This window comes from Miniopterus schreibersii (genome assembly GCF_964146895.1).
Source record: "Miniopterus schreibersii genome assembly, chromosome: 9".
Taxonomy (NCBI): domain Eukaryota; kingdom Metazoa; phylum Chordata; class Mammalia; order Chiroptera; family Miniopteridae; genus Miniopterus; species Miniopterus schreibersii.
The window spans coordinates 68,217,538-68,240,162 of NC_138118.1; the positions used below are offsets into that span (position 1 = coordinate 68,217,538).

Genomic DNA, 22,625 nt, shown 5'->3' on the forward strand with positions numbered 1-22,625 from the left:
TGGCTATTAAACAATTAAAATACTAGCACAGAAGAGTAATAATTACAAAAAAAAAAATAGTGTGTGTGTGGATCACGCACACAGTCAATGAAAAGAGCAAAAGACACTAGTTAATATTGAACAGTGAATCGTAAGAGCAAAAATAATTGATAATCTTTATGGGAATATATTAAATATAAGACATTTAAAAGTAAACCCGAGTTCAGTGATAGGAAGTTCCTATAAGTAATTGCATACATCTTATGAAAAAAATAGCCCTCTCATAGAATGAAATGTTTATTTCCATGACTTGAAATATGAAAGGGAAGCATAATGTACTAAGACATCTAGCCTGCTCAGATTGTTTTGTTTGGATTTAAGTACTTCACTTGGAAGTTCTCATCATTTCAGGACAAAAACATACACTCACAGAAATTACCTAGAAAGACTAGATCTTACAATGGCATCCTTTTAAACATTATATTTCTCATTTTTAGAAGTAAGCCTTGTGAACTTTAAGAAAAGAAAGGTAGGGGAGGTTTGTCTAATCATTATGGGAGAAGCCTTTGGGTTTGTCTTCACATTCTCGATAATCAATACTGGGGGGGCATCCTGGTTTCCAACAATTATCTTCATTCTGAGGTAACAACGTGTTGTAAATCACTTTATAGCATGTTACCGTTCTACTTTTAATTATGTGGTGGATAGAAGAAACAAAGTGGTTGCGTTACAATGGGAACAAAATAGGTTTGTTTAATAAAACAGTAAAAATTCCTTGTTCTCAACTGGGCACATTTTAGACATACGATTTTTAGAGAACACAAGACAGTGAAAAGTTTTTCATATTTCACATGAATTTGGTTGCTTATCACAGGCTCATTAATCCAAGAACAGAAAGTTATGGGAAGAGTGTAACTATAACTGATAGATGGTATATTTTAATATGTTTAACATTTAAACACTCTAAGGAATGGCACTAAGCTTCTAAGTACTTATGCTCCCTTTCATTACAAAATAATTAGTTGTCATTTCCTGCAGTCCAAAATGATACTAATTTCTAGGGCACAAAGTTTGCTATAAAACACACTGCTGAATAGCTGAAACCATGTTTATATTCTTTGAATTCTAATGGAATCTAACTCTCCATCTTCGGGTTTAGCGGTTAATAAAGATGTGTCAATATACAAAAAGTTATTATGAATAGAGAGATGAGTAAAAGAGTAAAACGGAGAAGAGGATTGGGATAGTTGTGAGCAATCCATAGGCATCAGAAAATAATTATTTTTACTTCATGATTAAATGCACAATATACAAATTATTTTTAGTCTTATAGTACAGTTAGAAACAAGAAACACTGGCATATATTGCTTTAATTAGAGTAGCTAAGCCATAGAAGTAAGAGCATAAAAGGAAAAGATTCAAAGTTCTGGCAATCCATCCAATTTTAATTAGTACCAGCGAACCCATTATATTTTAGGGAAAGGTGACATGGCCCCTCTTGCCATGTGGCAGGCGCTTCTCTGCAGTTACGCTCCTCCTTTCCCTCCCCGCCCAACCTCAGCAGCCTCCTCTCAGCGCTCTGGATTCGCTCTCCCCGCCACAAGGCCTTCTTACGCTGCTGCCTGAGTGTCTGCCGTGATGCCCAAACCAGAGTAAGTGCCAGTACATATGTGTACAGGGAATTATATATATTCTAAATGAATAAATGTGGGATAATTTAGGTTTCTGGCATTGTTTGTTGATGAATTTCTGCAAGTCCTTCAGGATGCTACTTTTTCCTATTCTAAGGTCTGAAATCATCTCCCTCCCATCCTTTCCCATTTTTCCTTAATATCCAATTACAGTGACCAGAAGAAATGTTTCTGTTTTAGGGTCTCAATTATTGTGATATATCACCATTCCAACTCTCAGGGCCCATTCTTTCCTGGTTGATGACCTAGCTTCACATAAGGCTTGGGAAAAAATGCAACTGCACACAATCAAATAAACAACTATTGAACTTTAAAGAAAAACATTTTCCACATTCTACCTCAGATTCCACCCATAGCATCCCTGTCACAGCCCCTAGAAAATCAGTTGTCCTGATCAAACTCTTCATAGCAGTTATGTGCGATAAAAATGTAATAGTGAAGTCGCTATAATTAAAAATAATAGATATGCTATGATTTTTTTGGTTTTTTTTGAAATAGATGATCATCTATTTTGAAAACAAAAAAATATTTATTTTTCTTTGTTATATATTAGATATCTCCCTGTCAAGAGGATGCAAGGAAAAGGGAGAGAAAAGGGTCCCTTTAAATAAAGACTCCAGAAAATCTTCAGTTACGTCCTAGAGACCACCCCACATTGCATGGCTAGCTGGGAAAAGATGTTGGTTTCCCAAATAAAACTGGTTTCTGAAGTGAGCAGGAGATGGGCAGCTAGCAGACTATGTCTTGCATATTTTATTTAATCCTTATGATAGAATTAAACAAGTTTTTAAAAAATTTCATGACTGCAAATCCTTCCCTCTGCACTACACTGCTCATTCCTAAATGGAAGAGTGGATATCCAAAGGCTAAGTGTCAACTTCCAAACACTGGCCCCAGCTCTCATTCTGCCAAGTTGCAATAACTGGGAAGCTCCCTGGAAACTTCTTTTTCCCTTTTGCATACTACTAGGGGGGGGCACATCAATTAGTGGGAGATGTGTGGTGATCTCTTTATCTTATTTTTAAAATTAGGTCCAAACTGAACAACATCTGGTTGATATACCTAGAAGTGTGAGGTTTAAAGATGAGAAGGTTCCCTATTTTCAGAATGAAATCTATTTCCTGTTTTTGGATCTTTTAATTCATTTTTGTGAGTTTTCAGCAAAAAGACATATGTATTTATGTACTCAACAGTTATACTCTATAAATCTTCCCACACTAAGATTGTCTTCTGATTAGTTTGTTTCCAGTACAACTTTTGATGACTCTGCCATTCACAGTTACTAAATATTCATTGTGTATAAACACAGTGCTATATAAGGGACTGTGAGGTACACAGAAGTGTACTACTAACAGAGTTCCTGTCATAAAGAGGTTTATAATCTCTTTTATGGTGAAAAGTATACAAAAAGTTAAAGAATACTACAAGGATTAACATGTTCATATTCTCTGATAATGCGTCACAAGTTGCTTAGGAAACAAGCAGAAAGTCAAGGAGATGGAAGCTGCAGCTTCGCATTCTGCTCTTCAAGCAATAAGACTCCAGTTTCACCTGTTTTATATAAAAGGGAATCCAGTCCATATCAAATTATTTTTACAAAATAGTTTTCATTGATAGAATTTTAAAAACACACAGATGACAGAAATGAGGAAATAAATGGTTAATAAGTAATACACAGATAATGACAAGCCCATTGGAATAATTCTCTCTTACAATGGCCAACTAAGCCTTCCAAGACTTGGGCTGGAAGTTCAGTAGAGGGAGCAGAAATGCCCGGTAAACACAGAAGGGGGATGCTGTAAAGACACTGGAAGCCTGAAATACGTGACATCTCTGACGTTTGTGAAGAAGACACCCTGAGTAACAAAAGCAACAGAAGACCCCATAGCAAAAGGGGTGGAATATGTTAGTTGTACAAGTTTGAAACAAGGGTAGGAAACTTAGATCGTATACTCAAGATATTACCCCTGAAGTTGCCTCATCAGTAGTATTTTCAAAAGAATCATCTGGAGAAATGATCAAAGAGGGACTAGAGCAGGGGTTCCTAACCTTAGTAATATTATCACTTTGGGCTGCATCATTGTTATTGGGGCTGTTCTATGCTTTGTGCAATGTTTAGCATCACCCATAGCTTTTACTTCCTAGATGCCCACAGCATCGTACTCTCAGTTGTGACAATTCAAAATATCTCCAGATATTGCCAAATGTCCCCTGGGGGCAAAAACTGCCTCCTGTTGAGAACCACTGGGTAAGAGGTAGAGAGAGTAATTGTTTTTAGATATAAAGTGAGGGAGACCCTGAGTAAAGCAAGAGGACAAGATCTATTAAGTCTCAAACACATGACAAAGAAAGCATTCACAGAATTTTCTTATTGATTCAAGTTTCCAGTCTTTGTTATGGGAAAATACTACTCAAAGAAAGGGGCATTAGAGAAGAAAGTATATGTTTTAATGAGATGAGGGGAGGTGTGGAAAAGACAGGTTGAGTGGGGATTTCTTCAAATGAAACCTAAGCCTACAGACAACAATAGTCAATAACTTTCAAGAACCTTTTCTTAAGTTTTAACAGACAGGAAAAATAAAAATAGAAGTAAGTGATACAAAAATGGCCTGAGAATATGGCCAATCCTGATATTTCTAAACTTGCTTTTGTAAATTATGACTGAATTGCAGGCAGATCATATACAAATTTACCCTCAAAATATTAGCAATGTTCCTAAAAAGTTGTGCAAAGTTAAATCTAATCACAAAGGTATTGATGAGAAGTTCCATAAGTAAGTGAACACTACATCACACTTTTCTGAAAAGTAAAGAATAATTTTGTAGTATGATCACTTACTAATATGACTGCTTTGGAGTCTCGATTTTTATATTGCATTTCCCTAAAATGGAACACACTATTAAAATAGTAACTAACTAACACTAAGTGTCCCTGGTCAAGCTCTTAAAACCACTTTATTCTAATACACATAAGCAAAGACAGAGAGTTTTCTGCCTTTTGATGATCATGTTTTTATCATTATGGTCGGGTGTTCTTGGAAATACTCACAACAAAACAGAAAATCTGTAAAAGGATGTTTTAAACAGGCACCATGTCAAATGCACAGCCAGAAGGTTTTAATAAATTTAAACAAGTATGGTGTCAAGCAAAAGGTTAACATGTACCTCTGTGAAGACCTCTGTTTGACTGGTCCTTGAATGTTTTGTGGTTAGGTAAGACTTTGTTATATAAACTATATATTGAGCTTTATGCCTTGTAATTATGTTAAGTGTTACTTGTAAAAGTTCCTTCAACTTATTTGAAATTTCGCTTCCTCAGCTGGCAGCAATTACAGATTCAAAGACCACCAGAAATAATTCTTCAGCCCCTTTCGGGATCCACAAGCTTGTTTGAACACTTAGGCAAGGGTACAAGGAACATTACACTCAGATAATAAACAAGGCCAGAGGGAAGGTATTCTTTTCCATGAAGAAAGAAACTCTGCTCATAAATGATTCAAAAGCCAAACGAGAAATTATAATTCTTACCAACATATGCAATTTTATCTGAAATCAGAGCCATCCTATGCGGGATTTTGAACTTTGAAAGTAACAGCTCTCACAAGTTACTGACTACTTCTTGCCCAGTCAGTACATTCATTGAACAAAGCAATTTCCATATGAGCAACCACAAACATTTCTGGCTTCGGTTGTGAATCTCCCATGAAAAACTATTTCCATACTATTTTTAACTTATATATGGTAGTGATTATCTGTTTATCTCTGAAGCATGAAAACTCCTACAGTGCCCTTTCTAATGTATTTATACCATTTTTCCTCCCATGTCCTTGGCAGATGGAAGTATTCACATCTTCCTCCCAGGAACAAACATAGAGAAGCACATTGCTTTTCTTTCAAAATTGGTTCCTCTTTGTCTCCCAAATTCGTGCACTATTAGGTCCACTTCTCAGTAGCTTTTCAATTTCACCTTCTGAGATAAAAAAATGCAATTGTGTGATACTTGAAGCCAATTAATATTGAAAAGTATGTTAAATAGCAAATGAGTTTCATAATTCACCGTGACCATATATCTATAAAATTAAATATTAAATATTTTACTCTAAATTAGAACTTGAATTTAAGAAGCAGAGGAATCCTTTCAAGATACTTAAATAGAGACAGAGATTAAAATTTCTTACACACATTTTAACAAATGTTTTAAATTAACTCATTTAGCACACTTAATATCCATATAATATAAATATCCTTTTATCCTTACAGATGAGAAAAATAAACTTTAGAAAAATTAAGTATCTCATCCTAGTTTACAGACCAAATACGTGGTGGCCATGGGTATTAAATCCAGTTGCATCTAAATTTCAAAACTAACTTTTTCTATGATTCTATGTTCTATCCATTCTGAAGTTCAAGAAGGACTGAATTACCAACTAGACAGACGTAATATATATAAAACCTGAAACAGAGTCACAAATTAATGATAACAATTGCAAAACTACACATGGTCTTTATTCTTAAGGAATTCATACTTTAGTGTTGGAGACAAACATTTTTATTTCCATGGTGTCTTTTAGAGCTGTGTCCATTGCATCAAATACATGGAACAACAGCATGACACTGATAAGGATTCATTGGAAAAAATGGATATCTATTGTTTATTGGGGTAGAAGAGAAGGGTAGTGGGAAGATATATACTATATATATAATTATATTAATATTACATACAATATAAAATAGAATTATATTATGTAATATGATTATATTACTTATATTAAATATTATATAAACAATATATAATTATATTAATTGTATTCTTAGTAATATAAAACACTACATATAAACATATATACACACATATGTGTACATAGATTAGATATAGATATATAGCTATATAAATGATATATAGATAGATATATCTTCCCACTACCTTTCTCTCACTCCATCCCAACAGATAATGAGTACCTATTTTCTTCCATGAAACCGTCTAGGTGAAGTGCTGATAATCCATGTATTTTATAAGCACACATATACATATTTACACACATAGGTATATATATGATATATCTTAACATGTGTATACACATATATTATTTTAAAATGTATGTCTAGATTACAATCTCTAAATGTATTCTCTCTATCTGAGAGCTCTGAGTTCTAAAATTTGGGCCAAGTTTGAATTCCCTAAGATTATTTCCTGAAACACTAATTTACAGGAAACAAGATTAAGATATACTCCACAAAGGAGAAATGAGATATTCAACTCTAGTGATCTGTACTATAACCTTTTTGATGTGGTTAACCATGGATGGGAAAGTATTGGAATCAATAAATTAAATGGGACTTTTGCTCTTTATTAGATATACTTTTGTATTTTTAAAATTGTTTTATTAAAAAAACATGTATTCATGTACTAATTTTTGTAATGGTAATATCAAAGACATATTGGCATTCAAAAGTAGACACTCAAAGGAGAGATGAATTTAGACACAGCTATATAAAATCTCTTCTGTTGGCCTATGATTGAGAACACTATATGATATTTAAAGTTTTCAATAATCTTAAGCCAACAAGAGGTTAATTTTCTCTTCAACTTTGACTGACACTATACATGAGTTTTTCATTAGAATATCCACTGCTTTGGGGGTTCTATTTTTTCCATAAGCATTTCATACAGAAAAATAACTTCAGAATAAATCTAATAAATGATTCAGAGCAAGACTGGAAGATAGCTGTAACTTTCCTTCTTCATTACCATATCCCATGCGATCTACAAACAGCCCAGGATGAATTGGAGGGTGCATGCTTGCAATTACTGTCTTGCAAAATATATGAACATTTACTGCTGATTAAACTATTAATGCTTTATTAAAACTTTAGAAAAATAACCTATAGGAAAAATATTTTACAACATAAGCTTTATTCATTTTTGAAGGGACAAAAAATAGATAACATAAACATTACAACCAACATGCTGTAAAAATAAGCAAAGTTACTAGAACATAAATTATGTCAATTATTCATATATATCTCACATATTACTCTAACTGAACCCTTTACAGCTGAAGATATTTATATGAAACAAGATAATCATTTCTAGAGAATGTTTGCTGTTTACTTATCAGCTACAATAATAATTCAGATGGGACAAATCATTTACAGCTTAAATATCTATAATTTCTCAAGAAAAGGACTTGGCTATTGGAAAGTAGAACTGAGTAAGGCACTATATCTTGAGGTGGGGGTGGGGGATTAAAATTATCCTTAAGTGTAGCCTGAAAAATATAAAAGTAAATTTGAGGTATTTTTAAAAACTATTAACCAAGAATGTTTTTGAATCTTTCAAGAGCTTTTACAAGATCATCAGATGGTATCAAAACTATACTGCAAGTTCACATTTACCCGTATTAAGCCATATTTCATGTTGTACCTTACATCAATGAGGCATGTGAGCTTATTACAACTGCAGTCCTACACAAGCTCCAAAACATAAAAATGAGGAAAAAATGTAACTTGACCCTAATATACTTTTCTATTTATATGAAAGTGTCTACATATTATGAAACCATTCTTTTAAAATAAAGGTAGGTTCTTCTGTAAAATTGTGTTAGACTTTGATGAATGGTAGAGAGTTAGAATCATGAGTTAAAATATGTACTAAACATCTTAATGGACCTAACTACTCTTTTTGTGGGAGGCTCACATCATATGAGAAAGTCATAAGGCCATTAATTGAGGAAGAGGCAGAGTGTGGAGTATTGGAAAGAATATAGAGGAAGATGGGCAGTCTAAGTCAAAGATCTACGATGTAAGATCATTGTTACCTTGAGTATCTCTTTAAGTTTCTCCAATTCTCATTTTCTTTTTTATCTGCAAAACTGAGAGAAGAAAACCTGACATGTACACCTTTGAACCTATCCTATCTTCACCAACATTTTTCTAAGGATTAAATGTGAGTTCTGAAAAAGTCCTGATTAAACATAACATTTTATGAAGCCACCACACTTTTTATCACTGATATTCTTTATTTCTACTGGGGGAAATGTTAAATTAAAATACTTTATATCATTAGTTTTTTTCTGAATAAATAGTATGAATACTAAAATAATTTCAAGTAGAAATGTGATATGGATATCAGATGTGTTTTGCTTTCTTTTACAACTAGACTACACCTGCCTTCAGATCTCTGGTGCCCAGCATATAGTTGACACTTAACAAAAATTGATCAATAAGAGAAAGAAAGCATAATTCATTTCTTATGTTACCCAGACTGAAATCTGCTATATGGCTTAAGAGTTAATATAACTTAAATATTTCCAGCTTAGACACTTGGCATAGTTTTCTACCTTGGAATTCCAAGACTAACCATCTATAGTTACATGGTTTTTACAGAGCAGAAAACCTGCTACAAAACACAGGGAAGTGCCATGGTTAACAGACTCAGTCTGGTCCGCCACACTTCCCACAGACATAATCAAATTTAAGATCATTATTATTTCACCCTCATTAAAATTATTTGTAAATAAAAAAGATCAAGTTGAATTACTGCTCTTGAAAAAAGTATACCCAAAGGAGTACTATACAGACTAAAAGAAAATATAAGTACCATATTTATTTTATTCATAAATTTACTGTACGACTAGTTTTCAAGTATCTTTTCTTTATTCATATAAATTACTATGCGAAGACATAAAAAATTAACCATATAGTTGAATTGCCCCAGTTGAAGAACCAGGGTAGAGGGGCAGCAGGGAAGCTTTCCTTCTCTGGCCCCCTCACTCTCCACCCCCAATGCCCCAAGAGAGATCTTTCAAATCTTCCTGTAGAGCATCGTTTGAAAACCACAGCCTTACCATAATCCTTTCTATCTCAATCTTCTAAGAACACCCTAATTCACAGAGAAGCTTTTATGAGATCTGACTATTTCCCAGCATCTCCTGTATATCTGTTTCAGTAATCCGGGACACATTTATTTATAAACTTATGTCATTTAAAAAAATTTATCTTTATTGTTGAGAGTATTACAGATGCCCCTATTGATCCCCTCTACCCGCACCCCCCCCCCCCCGGCCTTCTTCACACTATTGTCTGTGTCCATGGGTTATGCATATATGCATATAAGTTCTTTGATTAATTTCTCCCCACCCACTCCCTCACCCCCATCATTTTTAACAAATAGAATGCATTATTTTACATTTGGGGGTCATGAACTGCTCAGAACAATTATTGCTGTTAAGCAACTATTTTTGAGCACCTAGTATGCCTCAGACACTAAAGACAGGCATAAAACATTTTACTAGAAAGAGGCCCCAATGCACATTTTGCACGTTAATGCCTAAAATGGGTAGCACAACTGAGGCTAAGGACCTTTCCTCAGTTGGCACTCCCCACTTGTCGGTATAATGCCCTACTTTCCTGCACCTTCCCCTGCCAGGTCAGTTGGGATCCTACACCAGAAATCAGAACAAGTCAAGGCTACCTCCTGTTTTTGCAGCTAATGTGCCATTGGAACAGTCATCCACTCATTTACTACTTGTCTGGGCTGCCTCTGCCCTACAATGGCAGAGTTGAGTACCCACAAAGCCTCTCTTCTTTTACCTTTTATAAGAAAAAGAAAACTATTTTATAACAACTTACAAAAAAATAATTTTGACACATAAGCTTAAATTATACAATTTCTTAAATATTTAATCACACTCGACACCTGAATTTTATGCAAAATACCAAGAACCAAAGTTTCTATATTTTTCTTCTCAAATTTATGTAAATGAGTTTAAAATTAGACCCTAAATGAGCTAACAGCGGTACAGAACTTTTGATTTAGTTTTCTGCAAAGACTAACAAATCTAAAATATTAAACCCAAGAGATTTACGTGAGCTATGCAAATATGAATATTAAAACATTTCATTTTAAAGGGCATACTAAAAAGGTATCATCTATATTCAAACACTCACTATAATTCTTATCCTTTCCAGGCTAGTAATTATCAGAGTGTTAGGGAGATTATTTATTTAACTGCATTTGAAATTGCTTGATAAGAAAAACCCTGGCAAAGCATTTGTAGCAGCAATTTCAGCCAAGCCCGGATTTCACTGAGTACAAAATATGCACATGTTCATTTACCAAGTTCAAACATTCAATTTGTATAGTAATTTAAATACAGAACCACACTTAATGGGAAAAGGTTCTAATTTCAAGAATAAAGTTCTATATTATATTATAGAGGTTGTATAGGGAGAGAAAGACTTTGAAGTGCTTGGTAATTTAAACATAAATGCTGATGAAACTGTTGAATTTTAAGCTAGTCATGTGCAAACACTTGTTCCAAAATAGTCCCCATTTCCTAAAGGAAAATTAAATTTGTGACAAGAGTTTTCCTAGGTTTGTATTCACACACTAATATTTACAATTTATTTGGCTACTTTCCTAGACTATTCAAAATGCAATGTCTATCTTATAAGTATAGATCTGTAATAAATCCCTTCTCGAGAATAATGTATAATTCAAAATTTTATCCTGTGTTAAATTCTAATGAGGGTTTAAGCACTTTTAGATTTTAGCACATTAATGCTTCATAAAATCACCAGAGCAAAGCATAATGAATCTCAGCTCTAGCTCACCTATAACTTAGACACTTCCTGCTCAGACAGGATTGTATTAAGAGCTTACTCACCAAGATGATTTAAAGATTAATAAATGCCTGAAATATATCAAGAAAAAATGATACTAAACAATGTCCACTATTCAAGAACAATTTTACCATAAGACACACAAGAAATTAACAACTTCTCAACAACTTTGAGACTAACATCAGTAGAAATACAAGGCCAGGAAAGTGAAACCTGTGGACATGTATGAAATCCATTTAAGTCGAGGGTAAGTAGGATAGTAAGTTTACCCACAGAAACAAGTTCATGACTGCCTGAAGAGAAGCACAAATAAAGTCCCTGGATGTGCCACCGTCACTCACCTCCAAGAGAAATCCTGAAACTCTGAACGCTTAATGGTGGCTGAAGTAAGATTAATACGGTTTATTTCTCTCTCACAGGGAATGACTAGCTATGGTCTCTGTAGTCATGTGCAAAGTGCAAATGTACCTACTGTCATACTCTCCTAATAGTGGCGCAACATGGTGACAATGGTATGGGCAATGGAATTAGATGTGGTCAGGTATTGTAGCTGTGGGATGTAGGCCAGGTTTCAGAAAAGACATTACTAGGGGGAACACCTAGGAAACTACCCCACCTCCTGCCAAGAGGCAAGCAGCACCTGAATTCTAGTGGTGACAGTAGGAATAGAAAAAAGGGGGTGGGGATGCCAGAAATATATAAGAATTAGAATTCAGCAGATTGGGTTATTGGCTCTAGGGCACTAGGAAATAATCAGGGGTGATCCTTGGAGGTATTCAGGTAACTAGAACAGTGGTTCTCCTAACAAACACGGGAGTCAGGAGAACACAATGGTTCAGATCCCTTGTCAATAAAATAGGAATGAAGACTTCCTGATGGCTATACCAGGACAAAGGGAGAAAGCATGAAGACCGAGCACTGTAGTACACAAAATCAATCCTTCAACATGCTGGCCTCTATTGTCTACGTGGAGCTGATATTCCCTGGGAAACGTGTTATGGTAATATTTGCAATCAAGGCAAAACTGATTGCATGTAGTTGATTTATAGTCTCATGTAGTAAAATTTATGTACAATTTGTTCAATAGATAAATCTTACAGAATTAAAATAATATACAGTATATATGTGTGTAGCTTTTGAACCTAATCTAAGTTTTCCACAAAACTATGATGTTATGATTTTGGACTCAAATATGGTTCTGTAAAATTATTAGTACCTACTCATAAAATAAATGATGTCATATACAATTTTTACTAGAGTTACCACAAATACTGAAAATAGGCTAGTTAGAATCAAATGGGATATAATAGTAATAAGAAGAAGAAAGTTATGCTGTTAAAGATACTGAGAATTATTTCTAAGATTCCTCAGAAATACCATAAAAACCTTACTAAAATTCTGTGGTTCTCTACCTCTAAAATGTAAAGAAGGAAATCAAGGAACTAATAGAAAATTTCGTTGAGTGTAAAGGTGCAGTAATTCCTTCCCCATCTGCAGCCATAAGCTCCCGAATCCTGTTTCCTCATGTGTAAATTTGTGTGAAGGCATTTCCCAAGTAACATTACATTGCATGTATTGTGTTTTGTGATAAAGGACCGTTATGGTCAACTAAGTGTGGGAAACGCTGGGTTAAACTGGCTTCTTTATTAACTGACAACCCAGAGTCTTTTATAAGCCAATATAAATCTTGAATCTCATGAGTGGAATACAGTAACATCATTTTGCAAAATAATTTAACCATGCAGTCATTTATTTTTGGAGGAGAAAGAGAATGACACGTTGAGAATCTATGCCTTAGGTTATTTCACATGAGTTTCCAATATATTATGTCATTTGAGCCTCGCAACAACCAGAAAAGAAGCCAGGCCAGATAAAGATCCAATTACTAGTGATAAATTTAATTTCAAAGAGAGAATGCAAGCAGCAAATAGTGAGAGTTACCGTTAGGTGTTCTGAATCTCCATCTAGTGATATGGTTTTATTAACTGAGACAAAATTTCTGATGTCAGGGAGAATACCACCTATAAGTGGGAGAAACTTGTGTCTCTTCCAAATAGGACGTTCTAGTCTACTCTATAAAACAGCCACAGTATAATTTACTGGCTGCCTAACTTTGAAAAACTTAAGCTATTTGGAAACATGCTTCATAAATGAAGCCTAAGTGTGGAGACAGGCAATGTTATTAAAGCATGTGCCAAGTATGGGTTTTGATATCCTAGTGACTTTCTGTGATTATTGAGTCAAAGTCCTCTTGGGCTAGAAAGCAGAGAAAGGCAGAAATAAACCTTTCCAATATAAAGTAACATTTCTGAAAGGACAATCTGCTGCTAGCTCTTCAATGACAGCTTTCATGAGATGCTCTTTAAAATTCTTGAGAAATTATTAACTGCACATTTGCTATAAGAATCAAAATGCATTTGGCACAAGCCCTCATTTTAAATTTCAAAAACATACATATATGGCCATTTTTTCAGTATCTTATGTGAGAGACCTGGCCTCAATACCAAAAATTCTCCTGAGAAATCTCATGATGGTGTTATTGGCAACACAGAGATGATTTATATTTTGTTAAAACACAACTCTCCCCCCCTCCCTGCAGACATGGTCAGAGAGATGCACTCATTTCATTATGAATTGTAGGAACTTCATGAATATACAAAGAATTGGAGAAATCTCTTCACCAAGATCATGACTTACAGAACCTGAATCCCAAATTTGAAATACTCTAGTCTACTGCTGATATCCGAATAGTCCGTGTGTCAGCATATTCATAATCCTGTTCTTATATTTACAAATAAGTATATCTCCTTTTCTGGAATCCCTAAGTGACATCACTAAGCTTCATTTGGGATTGTTTGGTTAAAATTGTTGTTGCTTAATTCGCATGGATTTTTTTAAAAAAATCTGTAGTACTGTGAGGCTTTCATTTGAAGTTAGAGTTACTACTCTAAACAGCAATAAAGTCTGGATTCAAAATCATGAGGTTGAACTCCAGTGATTTTGACATTCCAGCCTACAACTTGCATTATTAATATACATACTTTGTTTCACATCTCTTCTAACAACAACTTGTAAATGATCTTTACCACTATTGAATGTTGGTGCACTGGTTTTCTATCTGCTGCTGTAGTCAATTACCACAAGTGTAGTGGCTTAAAACAATATAAATTTATTACCTTATAGTTCTGTAGGTGAAAAGACTGATTCAGGTCTCACTAGGCTAAAGGTGCCAGAGGAGAATCCATTTCCTTGCCCTTCACAGCTCCTTACCCACATTCTTAGGCTTGTGGCCCACTTCTGTCCTCGTAGCCAGCGGTAGCTGGTCATCTTTCTCACTTCATATCTCTCTGACTCTGCAGCCTCCCTCTTCCACTTTTAAGGAGCCTCATGATTCCACATGCAGATTATTCAGGATAATCTCCCTATTTTATTTCAACGTCAGAAGACTGGCAACCTTATTTACACCTGGGGCTGTAATTCTCCTTTGCCATTGAAGGTAACATATTTACAAGTTCCAGGAGTTAGGACCAAGACATTTCGGAGGGACCACTATTCTGCTTACTAGAGTTGGCCACAAGCTAATACTTTATAGGCTGTCAGTCAGTACCTGTGTTTATCATCAAAGGCATTTCTATCCAAAAATGTTTACTTCATTCCACTTGTGAGTTTCCATGAGTGGAAAACAGTAATGTCATCTTGCAAATAAATTTGAGCATGCAGTCATTCACATCTGGGGGAGCTTCGAATAAGTATAATAGTAAATGGTTTCTTTATAAAAAAACTGAAGAGGAAGGAAGACAAGCAACTTAAGATCTTGAGCATAACTTGAGATTTCAGAAATTTTAATAGAATCCAGTGAACTTTATAATCATCAGATATGAAATCATACAACGAGGATCATCTCACAAATATCATCCTCACCCTCTCTTATGAAAAGGTAGGTCGCTGACTTCTAGAAAAGCCTGAGCCTGGTGCACACCACAGGTTTCTCATCTGTCTGCTTTGTAAACTCCCAAGGATTCACCTTGTAAATGAAATCTTCTATCAGTAGCCTGACATAAATGTGTGGCTACACCACCACCTACTTTAACTTCCTAATCACACAAGCCCACATTCCTCTGTGCTTGTCTCTACCAGTCACGGTCTTCATAGAACTGATGCCATTTAAGCAGTAGCTGCGTAATAACATGTTCAAGATTTAATCAAGGAATGGAACTTCCCTTTTGAGAAAAATGTAAGTTTTTCCTACCTAAAGTAAGTTATTCTCTAAGCTCTTTGATGGTTGGAATATATTTGCCTTATTTTAGTGCTTTTCACAGGTCCTAGCACATAGTATAGATCCCAAAAATATATATACAGTTCAAAGAATGAATGAAAGCATATTAATGGGTATCTCAAGTCTTCTACCGTTTTGTCCTTGCTTGCCTAACAAAATCTCCTATTTGTCTCATTACATAAATGTTTCCATTTTAAACTCCAACATTAGTTGTGTTTTATTTATTAAATGCTAACTATGTGCCCTTTGTCATACCCTTTATTAATACAGTGGTGACTTAGTTCCTGCCCTCATTGATATAATTTGTGGTTTTTCAGATTTTTCAATCTTAGTCCATTTATATGTTGATATCTATTCCATGAAGCATTTCTCATTCACCTCAAGCACAAATGATCTGCCTCTTCTAGTCCTTAATATTGTCTATTCCACTCACCATTTACATCGCCTCATGCTGCAATTATTTATATACACATTGCATCGCCCCCAATGTAATTTCTTATATAGACCCTTATGAGTTATTTTACTCACATACACACAATACTTTCACAATTGGACATACCATCTTTCTTTTCTTAAAAATATAACCTCCACAAAAACTTAGAAAGTATATATGGTTTCTACTCTGAAACTGTAATTCCCATTTTCATGGAATGTAATTCTTTTTAATTAATTGTGAAATATTTGTGAATCTCAGCCAATAGAAAATATTTAGAGCGTGATTATAAACTAAGGTATTGCAGGTAAATGTACAATAATTATTACCCTACAGACAGATGATATTCCTTTCAACCATCCCTGTATCCTAAAGAAGTTACAACATACAATGTTCTCCCCTAGGTATGACCATTACAATCTGTCCTTCCCAATGATGTCTCTGTAATGACTGGCATTTGGAGCAACCATTAGAATACCAGTAGATTAATTCTATGACACTTTCCATCACAAGAAAGTGAGGTAAAAGCAGTACAAGATATTGGAACAAGAGTTCTAAATAGAGTTAAAAATAAATTGCAAGATATAGATCTCATACGCAAATCTAAGTTTTTCTGCAAAGCATATAAAAGTGTTTGATATGATATTTATGGTGTTAATGCAAAAAGAGCACAAAAATTTTGCCTGAGCATGAGAGGAGTGGCCCTTCTTAGAGTGTGTTTGAATCTAAAAAACTTATATTAGATGGCAAGAGATGTCTGAGCCAGATTAAGTAGATGGTACCCAAAAGAATGTGTCTAGTTGGCAAGTGAACTAGAACTGGATCTGGAAATCACTGTCAGCTCTTATTTCTAACCCTTTCTAATAAGGAACACCATCACCCCAGAAAAGGGTACTGATGCAGACTTCTGGAGTAGGGACCCACTTTTTTTTTTTTTGGCCATCTAATACATAAAAATGCTCTTCAGGGCCTTCTTAAATAAACAAGCCTGCCAAATACAATAAAAACTAGTTGATATGCAACAATGGAACAAGAGGATAAACAACAAACTACGCACAAAATGTTGCCCTTCATGCACAGGAGAAAACAATTTCAAATGGTAAACAAAAATAAAATGCTCTCTAAGTTTTAAAAACATTTTCATGTACCCTTTAGACTTGAAATAATTTGTATCTAGAAAAATTAATATTGTACGTTAAGGATCAGGAAAGCCTCAAATTTAAAGTTAAGTATTTCCAAGATAGAAAACTTCTTCCGTTTTGTTTCATTTAGAGTTTATCTTCAGAAAGGAAGAAAGCTCTTCCACCTCTAAGCAGCTTCTCTATCACTGTGAGCAGCAGCGTGTTGGAGTCACTGTAGCTGTGATATCATTGCTGCAAGCAAAGGAAAATCAATAGCAGACCCAAATCATAATTTTGTGCATTTACAGTGAAACCAGATTTTAGAAGAACGAGCGTGGAATTAAAAATAATTAGGTCTATGTATGGTTTGTTTCACCACATCACAAAGGAGCAAGTCAACAATGATTTCAAAGGAACTGAATTGACTAGAATCTACCTGGGATGGATCCCGGGAACCTCTACTATTTTATTTTGTTCTGTTTTGTTTATTAATTAAAATTATTGGGGTTAATAGGGTCATATAGGTTTCACATGCTTCCCAGAGAGGCTAGAGTAGACTGATTCGGCTCCTTCTGGCCAAGGTCACAGGTAAGGTAAAGGATTTAAATGGCAAAGAAGTGGAAACATTTGCATCCTGTGGTGCTACAGCCTGAAAAGGCAGACCCAGCGTGGGAAGAGCACTCCGCAGGGAATGCACTGGCGGCAGCCTTATGCCATCGCCAGGGGTTTCTCACCGAGGTCTTAGGAGCTGTGATAACAAACATCACATACCACAGGTACAGGTAGTGTGTTTAGGACTGAGGTCAAGGCCCTTCTAGTATTCTCCATTCTAGCATTCAAGTGTAATAACATTTTTATTTAAAAAGGTAATATGTAGCATCCTTGTAAACTGAAACAGTTCCTCAGGTTACCAGCAAATTAATCCATAAAAATTATAGTTAAGTTCTAACTACATCTATATAACTATTTAGCCTCCTAAATAGAAATATCAGGAGACTAAAGAGAAGCTCATTTTGATAGAAACTCATTTTTCCTCATTGGGCCCACATACAACTGGGGATCTCTATTAGGTACAGAGTGATTTTGTGCCATAATTGCTTAAAACCTTTTACTATGCTACTTGAATAAAAATTATAACTAAATGAGCAAAATGACTTTTTAATGACAATAGGTTTATCAGAAACCCTGTGCTGTACAATTTCAACGGAATATTTAGGAACTAGGATTTACTTAATAGTTTTATTTCCCCTCAATTTAATAATAAACCAGAAACTTCCTTTTTACTTTAGAATTTTAATATTTTATTTTAACTATTAAAACAAAAACATCCCTGTCTTGTTAAGCAGAATATTGTTAAGATGAATAGAGCGGGCTATTCAGCGGTGGATGTTGGAGTGATTCCGTTAAGAAATCACCACTGTTGCCACGGCCGGGTGCCTCGGTTGGAGCATTGTCCCGCACACCAAAAGGTTGCCGGTTCGATTCCCGGTCAGGGCACATACCCAGGTTGTGGGTTCGATCCCCAGTTGGGGCGCATACAGGAAGCAACTGGTCAACGTCCCTCTCTTTCTTTCTCTCTTTCACTGTCTCTCTCCCTTCCTCTCTCTCTTAAAAAAAATCAATAAACATATCCTAGAGTAAGGATTAAAAGAAATAAATCACAATAGTTGATGCAAAATGTTAAGGTTGAACTTAAACAAATACCTTGACACATTTTGAAAATATGAACCACGCCTCAGTAACTTTGCATCTCACATTATAGACCTGCTACAGAAAAGGAAGTGCATTCTATTTTGTTATTTTTAGAATTAAAATAAATAGTTAAAAGAACAAGACCACCACAAAGGAAAAACCACAAAGGAAAAAAGTTGCAAGACTTCCTCAGTGAGCACCACAGGCTGGGAGAAAATACCAAGGGTGCGATTTTCTAGTCACTAATAAAAAACAAATAGTTGCTTTCTTAGAATTTCCTCAGAGACGCAGCAGGATTCACAGAATGGTCAAAAAAAAAAAAAAAAGACAATGTAAGTGAGGTAGGTATTGTGTGTCTTAATGCTTGAAAGAGCAAAAGGTAGTAAATCATATTATTTGTTCATTTGATGCCTTTTCCAAGGCTGGGAATATTCTGGTTCATAACAAATATGACAAAGGAATTTCAAGAAACTAGAAACCACTGCCTGAAACCATCAACTTGGGAGAACTCAGTTTCCTTTTTCTTTGCCTACTAGTCTACATAAATTACATGTAGATTTTGAATATGCAAAAATTCATATTTTAAATTACACACACACACATACACACTCTGTAGTGGGTGCATGGAAAAAAATAACCACTATCTTGACCTCTAAGAGTTTGATTTTTATTTGTGCAGCACCAATACTACTTACTCAATAAAAAATCTTGTTATACGTAACATTTTCTTCAAAATATCTGCAGAAATATGAATTGGGTTTATTTTCTATTTTAAAGTTTTTAGTTTCTAGCTGAAATATTCTTCCTAAGACTTTCAATGTATTTTTCAAAAAGAAACAAAGTCAATGTTGCATGCTCTTCGGCATAAATTCTCTGTTTATATTCTGGTGTGTTTAACTGTGATCGTCTTAATTATCAAAATAATTGACATTTTGGATTTTACATATTTAGAATTTCAGCTTCTAGGGCAAATGAGTACTTGGTTGGTTGCTTACATGACTTTTATTTATGCTTAGCTTTAAGTAAAACTAACAGTGTAAATTTGGGTTTATCCAATAGAATACAAATTTAAGATCTATTCACCTATCAGAAAGTTTCATTGCCATTTTCTTATCATAATTTTTTCATACATAAATTACCTGTAAGGTATTTAAACTATATTTATAGTATCAATATAAGTCAAGGGTCAGCCAATTTCAGTGATTCAAATCTTGCTCTGTGGCCTATTTTTGTTGAATTCATAACTCAAGACTGGTTTTTATATTTTTAAAGGGCTGTACATAATGAAAAAAAAAGAATATTAGACAGAGACTATATGTGGCCTATGAAATCTAAACTATTTATAATCTGAGCCTTTACAGAAAAAAGTTTGCTAACTCCTGGTATAAGTAATTTACCTTTTTTTTTTAATTAAAAAACTTGATTTCGCCATCTTTCCAACTATATTTACTATATGAAGTAAAGCAAACTGCATAAACAGAATGCACAGATATATATATTACCAAGTCATGTTTCTTAAACTTTTCTCACACAAAGGAAGCTAATTTGTCCACTATATCATAGGTAGCCGGCAGGTATTACACAAGATGCTTTACATCAACTAAGTTGTATTTAAAATAGCCTCATGTCATTGAAATTATAATGTCCATTTTACCAAGGAGGAACGTAAACCTCTAGGACTAAGTACTTTTTCTTTAGAAAAAATAAATTGTGTTCACTATGTAATAATATTTTTATTTTAAATAATAGTCTAACCCCCTCATTTTGAACTTTCCAAATGCCCTCATAGTGATTTAGAAAAATGATATAACTGGAGCCATTTCAAAATGGTGTCGGAGCTGCCATCCCCGGGGAGAGGCCTTGCACAACCGGCTCGCTGAACCTTTGCACTGTTTGAACTGGGCAAATAACCTTTGGACTGAGCCAAACCACCACAGTGTTACTAACAACTGTTTGTAAAGCTAATAGGAAAGCAGACATCCTGACTACAAGGACTGAAAATTGAGGACATTGTTTAAAATTGGCACCACCACGTATAGCTAAAGAATAGCTTAGCTTATTAGCACCAATAGAAATTCCTTTCTTAGTTTATTAGCACCCATATAAATTCCTTCCTTCTATTTTCAAGTAATTATTTCCCTTTCCTTTCTCATAAAACCCTCTTGCCTTCACCCCATAATTGAAACACTCTTCGATTTCTGACTGAATCAGTGCTGCCCAATTGCTATCCTTGATCACAAATAAATGCTTGTTGCGTCTCACTTTGGCTGTTTTATTTTTAGGTTAACACGATAAACTACTCACCAAGAAGAGCTGAGGGGCAACTACTGGAATCAAATATCAAGCATAAACTATTTCTTCTAGTATTGTATTTTTAACTTTAATCAAAATAATGCCAATTTGATTTGTGTTGTATATAGCAGAGCTAGACATTTAACCATTCAACTCAAAATTATAATTATAGACTAGCATTTGAAATAATTCCTTCTTGAAAGCACTTTCTCTGGGTAAATTGTTTGAAATTTAATGGCATGTGGCTCTCAGGTGATGCTAAAGTAACCCAACAAATAAGCAGTGGTAAATAACTTTACAGTGGGTAGGGGCCTGCTTCCCACTATTTGTACTGTAGTGAGTCAAAACCAAACAAAAATAGAACTCAAGGTTACTATTTCCAGGAATTTAATTAAACATTTATTGAGCACTGGTTAAGTTTTATAGGCTTGATTCCCAACATGAATTATATGTTGAATGAGAAAGGATGCTTATTAACCATATATCATATCTAAATACTTGTAGTAGCAAGATCAAACTTCCTTTCATTATACAAGTGTAAGAGTGAAAATGCACACCTGAGCATTAAATACATAAATAATCACTGATAAATTAATTTCTTCCTAGATTTATTATCCAGATTCGAACTGGAGAACACATTTGAGATTTTCTTGTTTTTAAGACTTTATAAAAAGCCATGAAAATCTTTTTAATATAGTTTTCTTTGATTAATATTTTATATATTATTATTTTACCAATAATTCTTACTTTAAAAGTTTGAAAAATAATGTTATTGCCCTTGAATTCTAATGTACTACTGTTTTGTGTGCATTGCTTTATTTATCTTTTTTACTAAACTATGGACAGCTATCACTGTCATACATCAATTGTCCTCTCGTTTTAATGGTGCCAACCTTCCTGAAAGTCATATTTCTGCAATATCCAAGGAAGTTATCAGTGGACTCACCTCAGTGACTAGGCTTTAGAACAGTCAGATATTGCTGAATTTAATGTGGTGGGACACACAACAAGCTGCCTACTAGGCATGTCCGGGAAAAACACAATGATGGATTGAAGGAAATTACAATTTAATAAAACAAACAAAAATGGATTATTTAACCTCAGTTAGTTTGAGAAGCAATGCGTTCCAGGATATAAGGGGAAGTCAAGGTGAAGGAGCAGCACAAATATGATTAAGATCCATATAGATAATGTATACATTTCTTAAAGACTGAACCATGTTTATAAATTAACTAAGCAAACATAAATGAAGTTAAACCCTGTCTATTCTTACTGAGTTACTGAGAAGCAAAAAGTAATCACTATATAATTTTGTTATCTGAAATTTAAGAAGTTTATTTGGGTTAGTTTATTGAAGCATTAGCCAAGGTTGAGATTTAAGAATAGCTCTAGGGTCAACATTCATTCTCATTTTATCTCAGTAACGGTCACTTGTGTGTCTGAGTTAGACAAGCTTTTGGCCAGTTTTGTCCACACTTGTACTTTGCAGCCAATTTCTGTATCAAGGACAGACATTGG

The 22,625-nt window shown here is 34.5% G+C and overlaps 1 protein-coding gene across 3 annotated transcripts in view; it reads right to left on the minus strand.

The window, feature by feature from the left end:
* The window catches only part of CRPPA (CDP-L-ribitol pyrophosphorylase A), a 168,652-nt gene that overhangs the window by 15,110 nt on the left and 130,917 nt on the right, over positions 1 to 22,625 (minus strand). The window contains exons 10-11 of one of the 3 annotated variants that reach the window (XM_081147685.1): positions 8,488 to 8,541; positions 5,575 to 5,639 (exon numbers count right to left, since the gene is read on the minus strand). The exons of the other annotated variants lie outside the window; for them this stretch is intronic. Of the exons in view, the coding sequence (XP_081003811.1) occupies positions 8,530 to 8,541 (12 nt within the window). The 3' untranslated portion in view covers positions 5,575 to 5,639; positions 8,488 to 8,529. Of the gene's footprint in view, positions 1 to 5,574; positions 5,640 to 8,487; positions 8,542 to 22,625 lie in introns of those variants that run through there. 3 annotated transcript variants of the gene reach the window in all.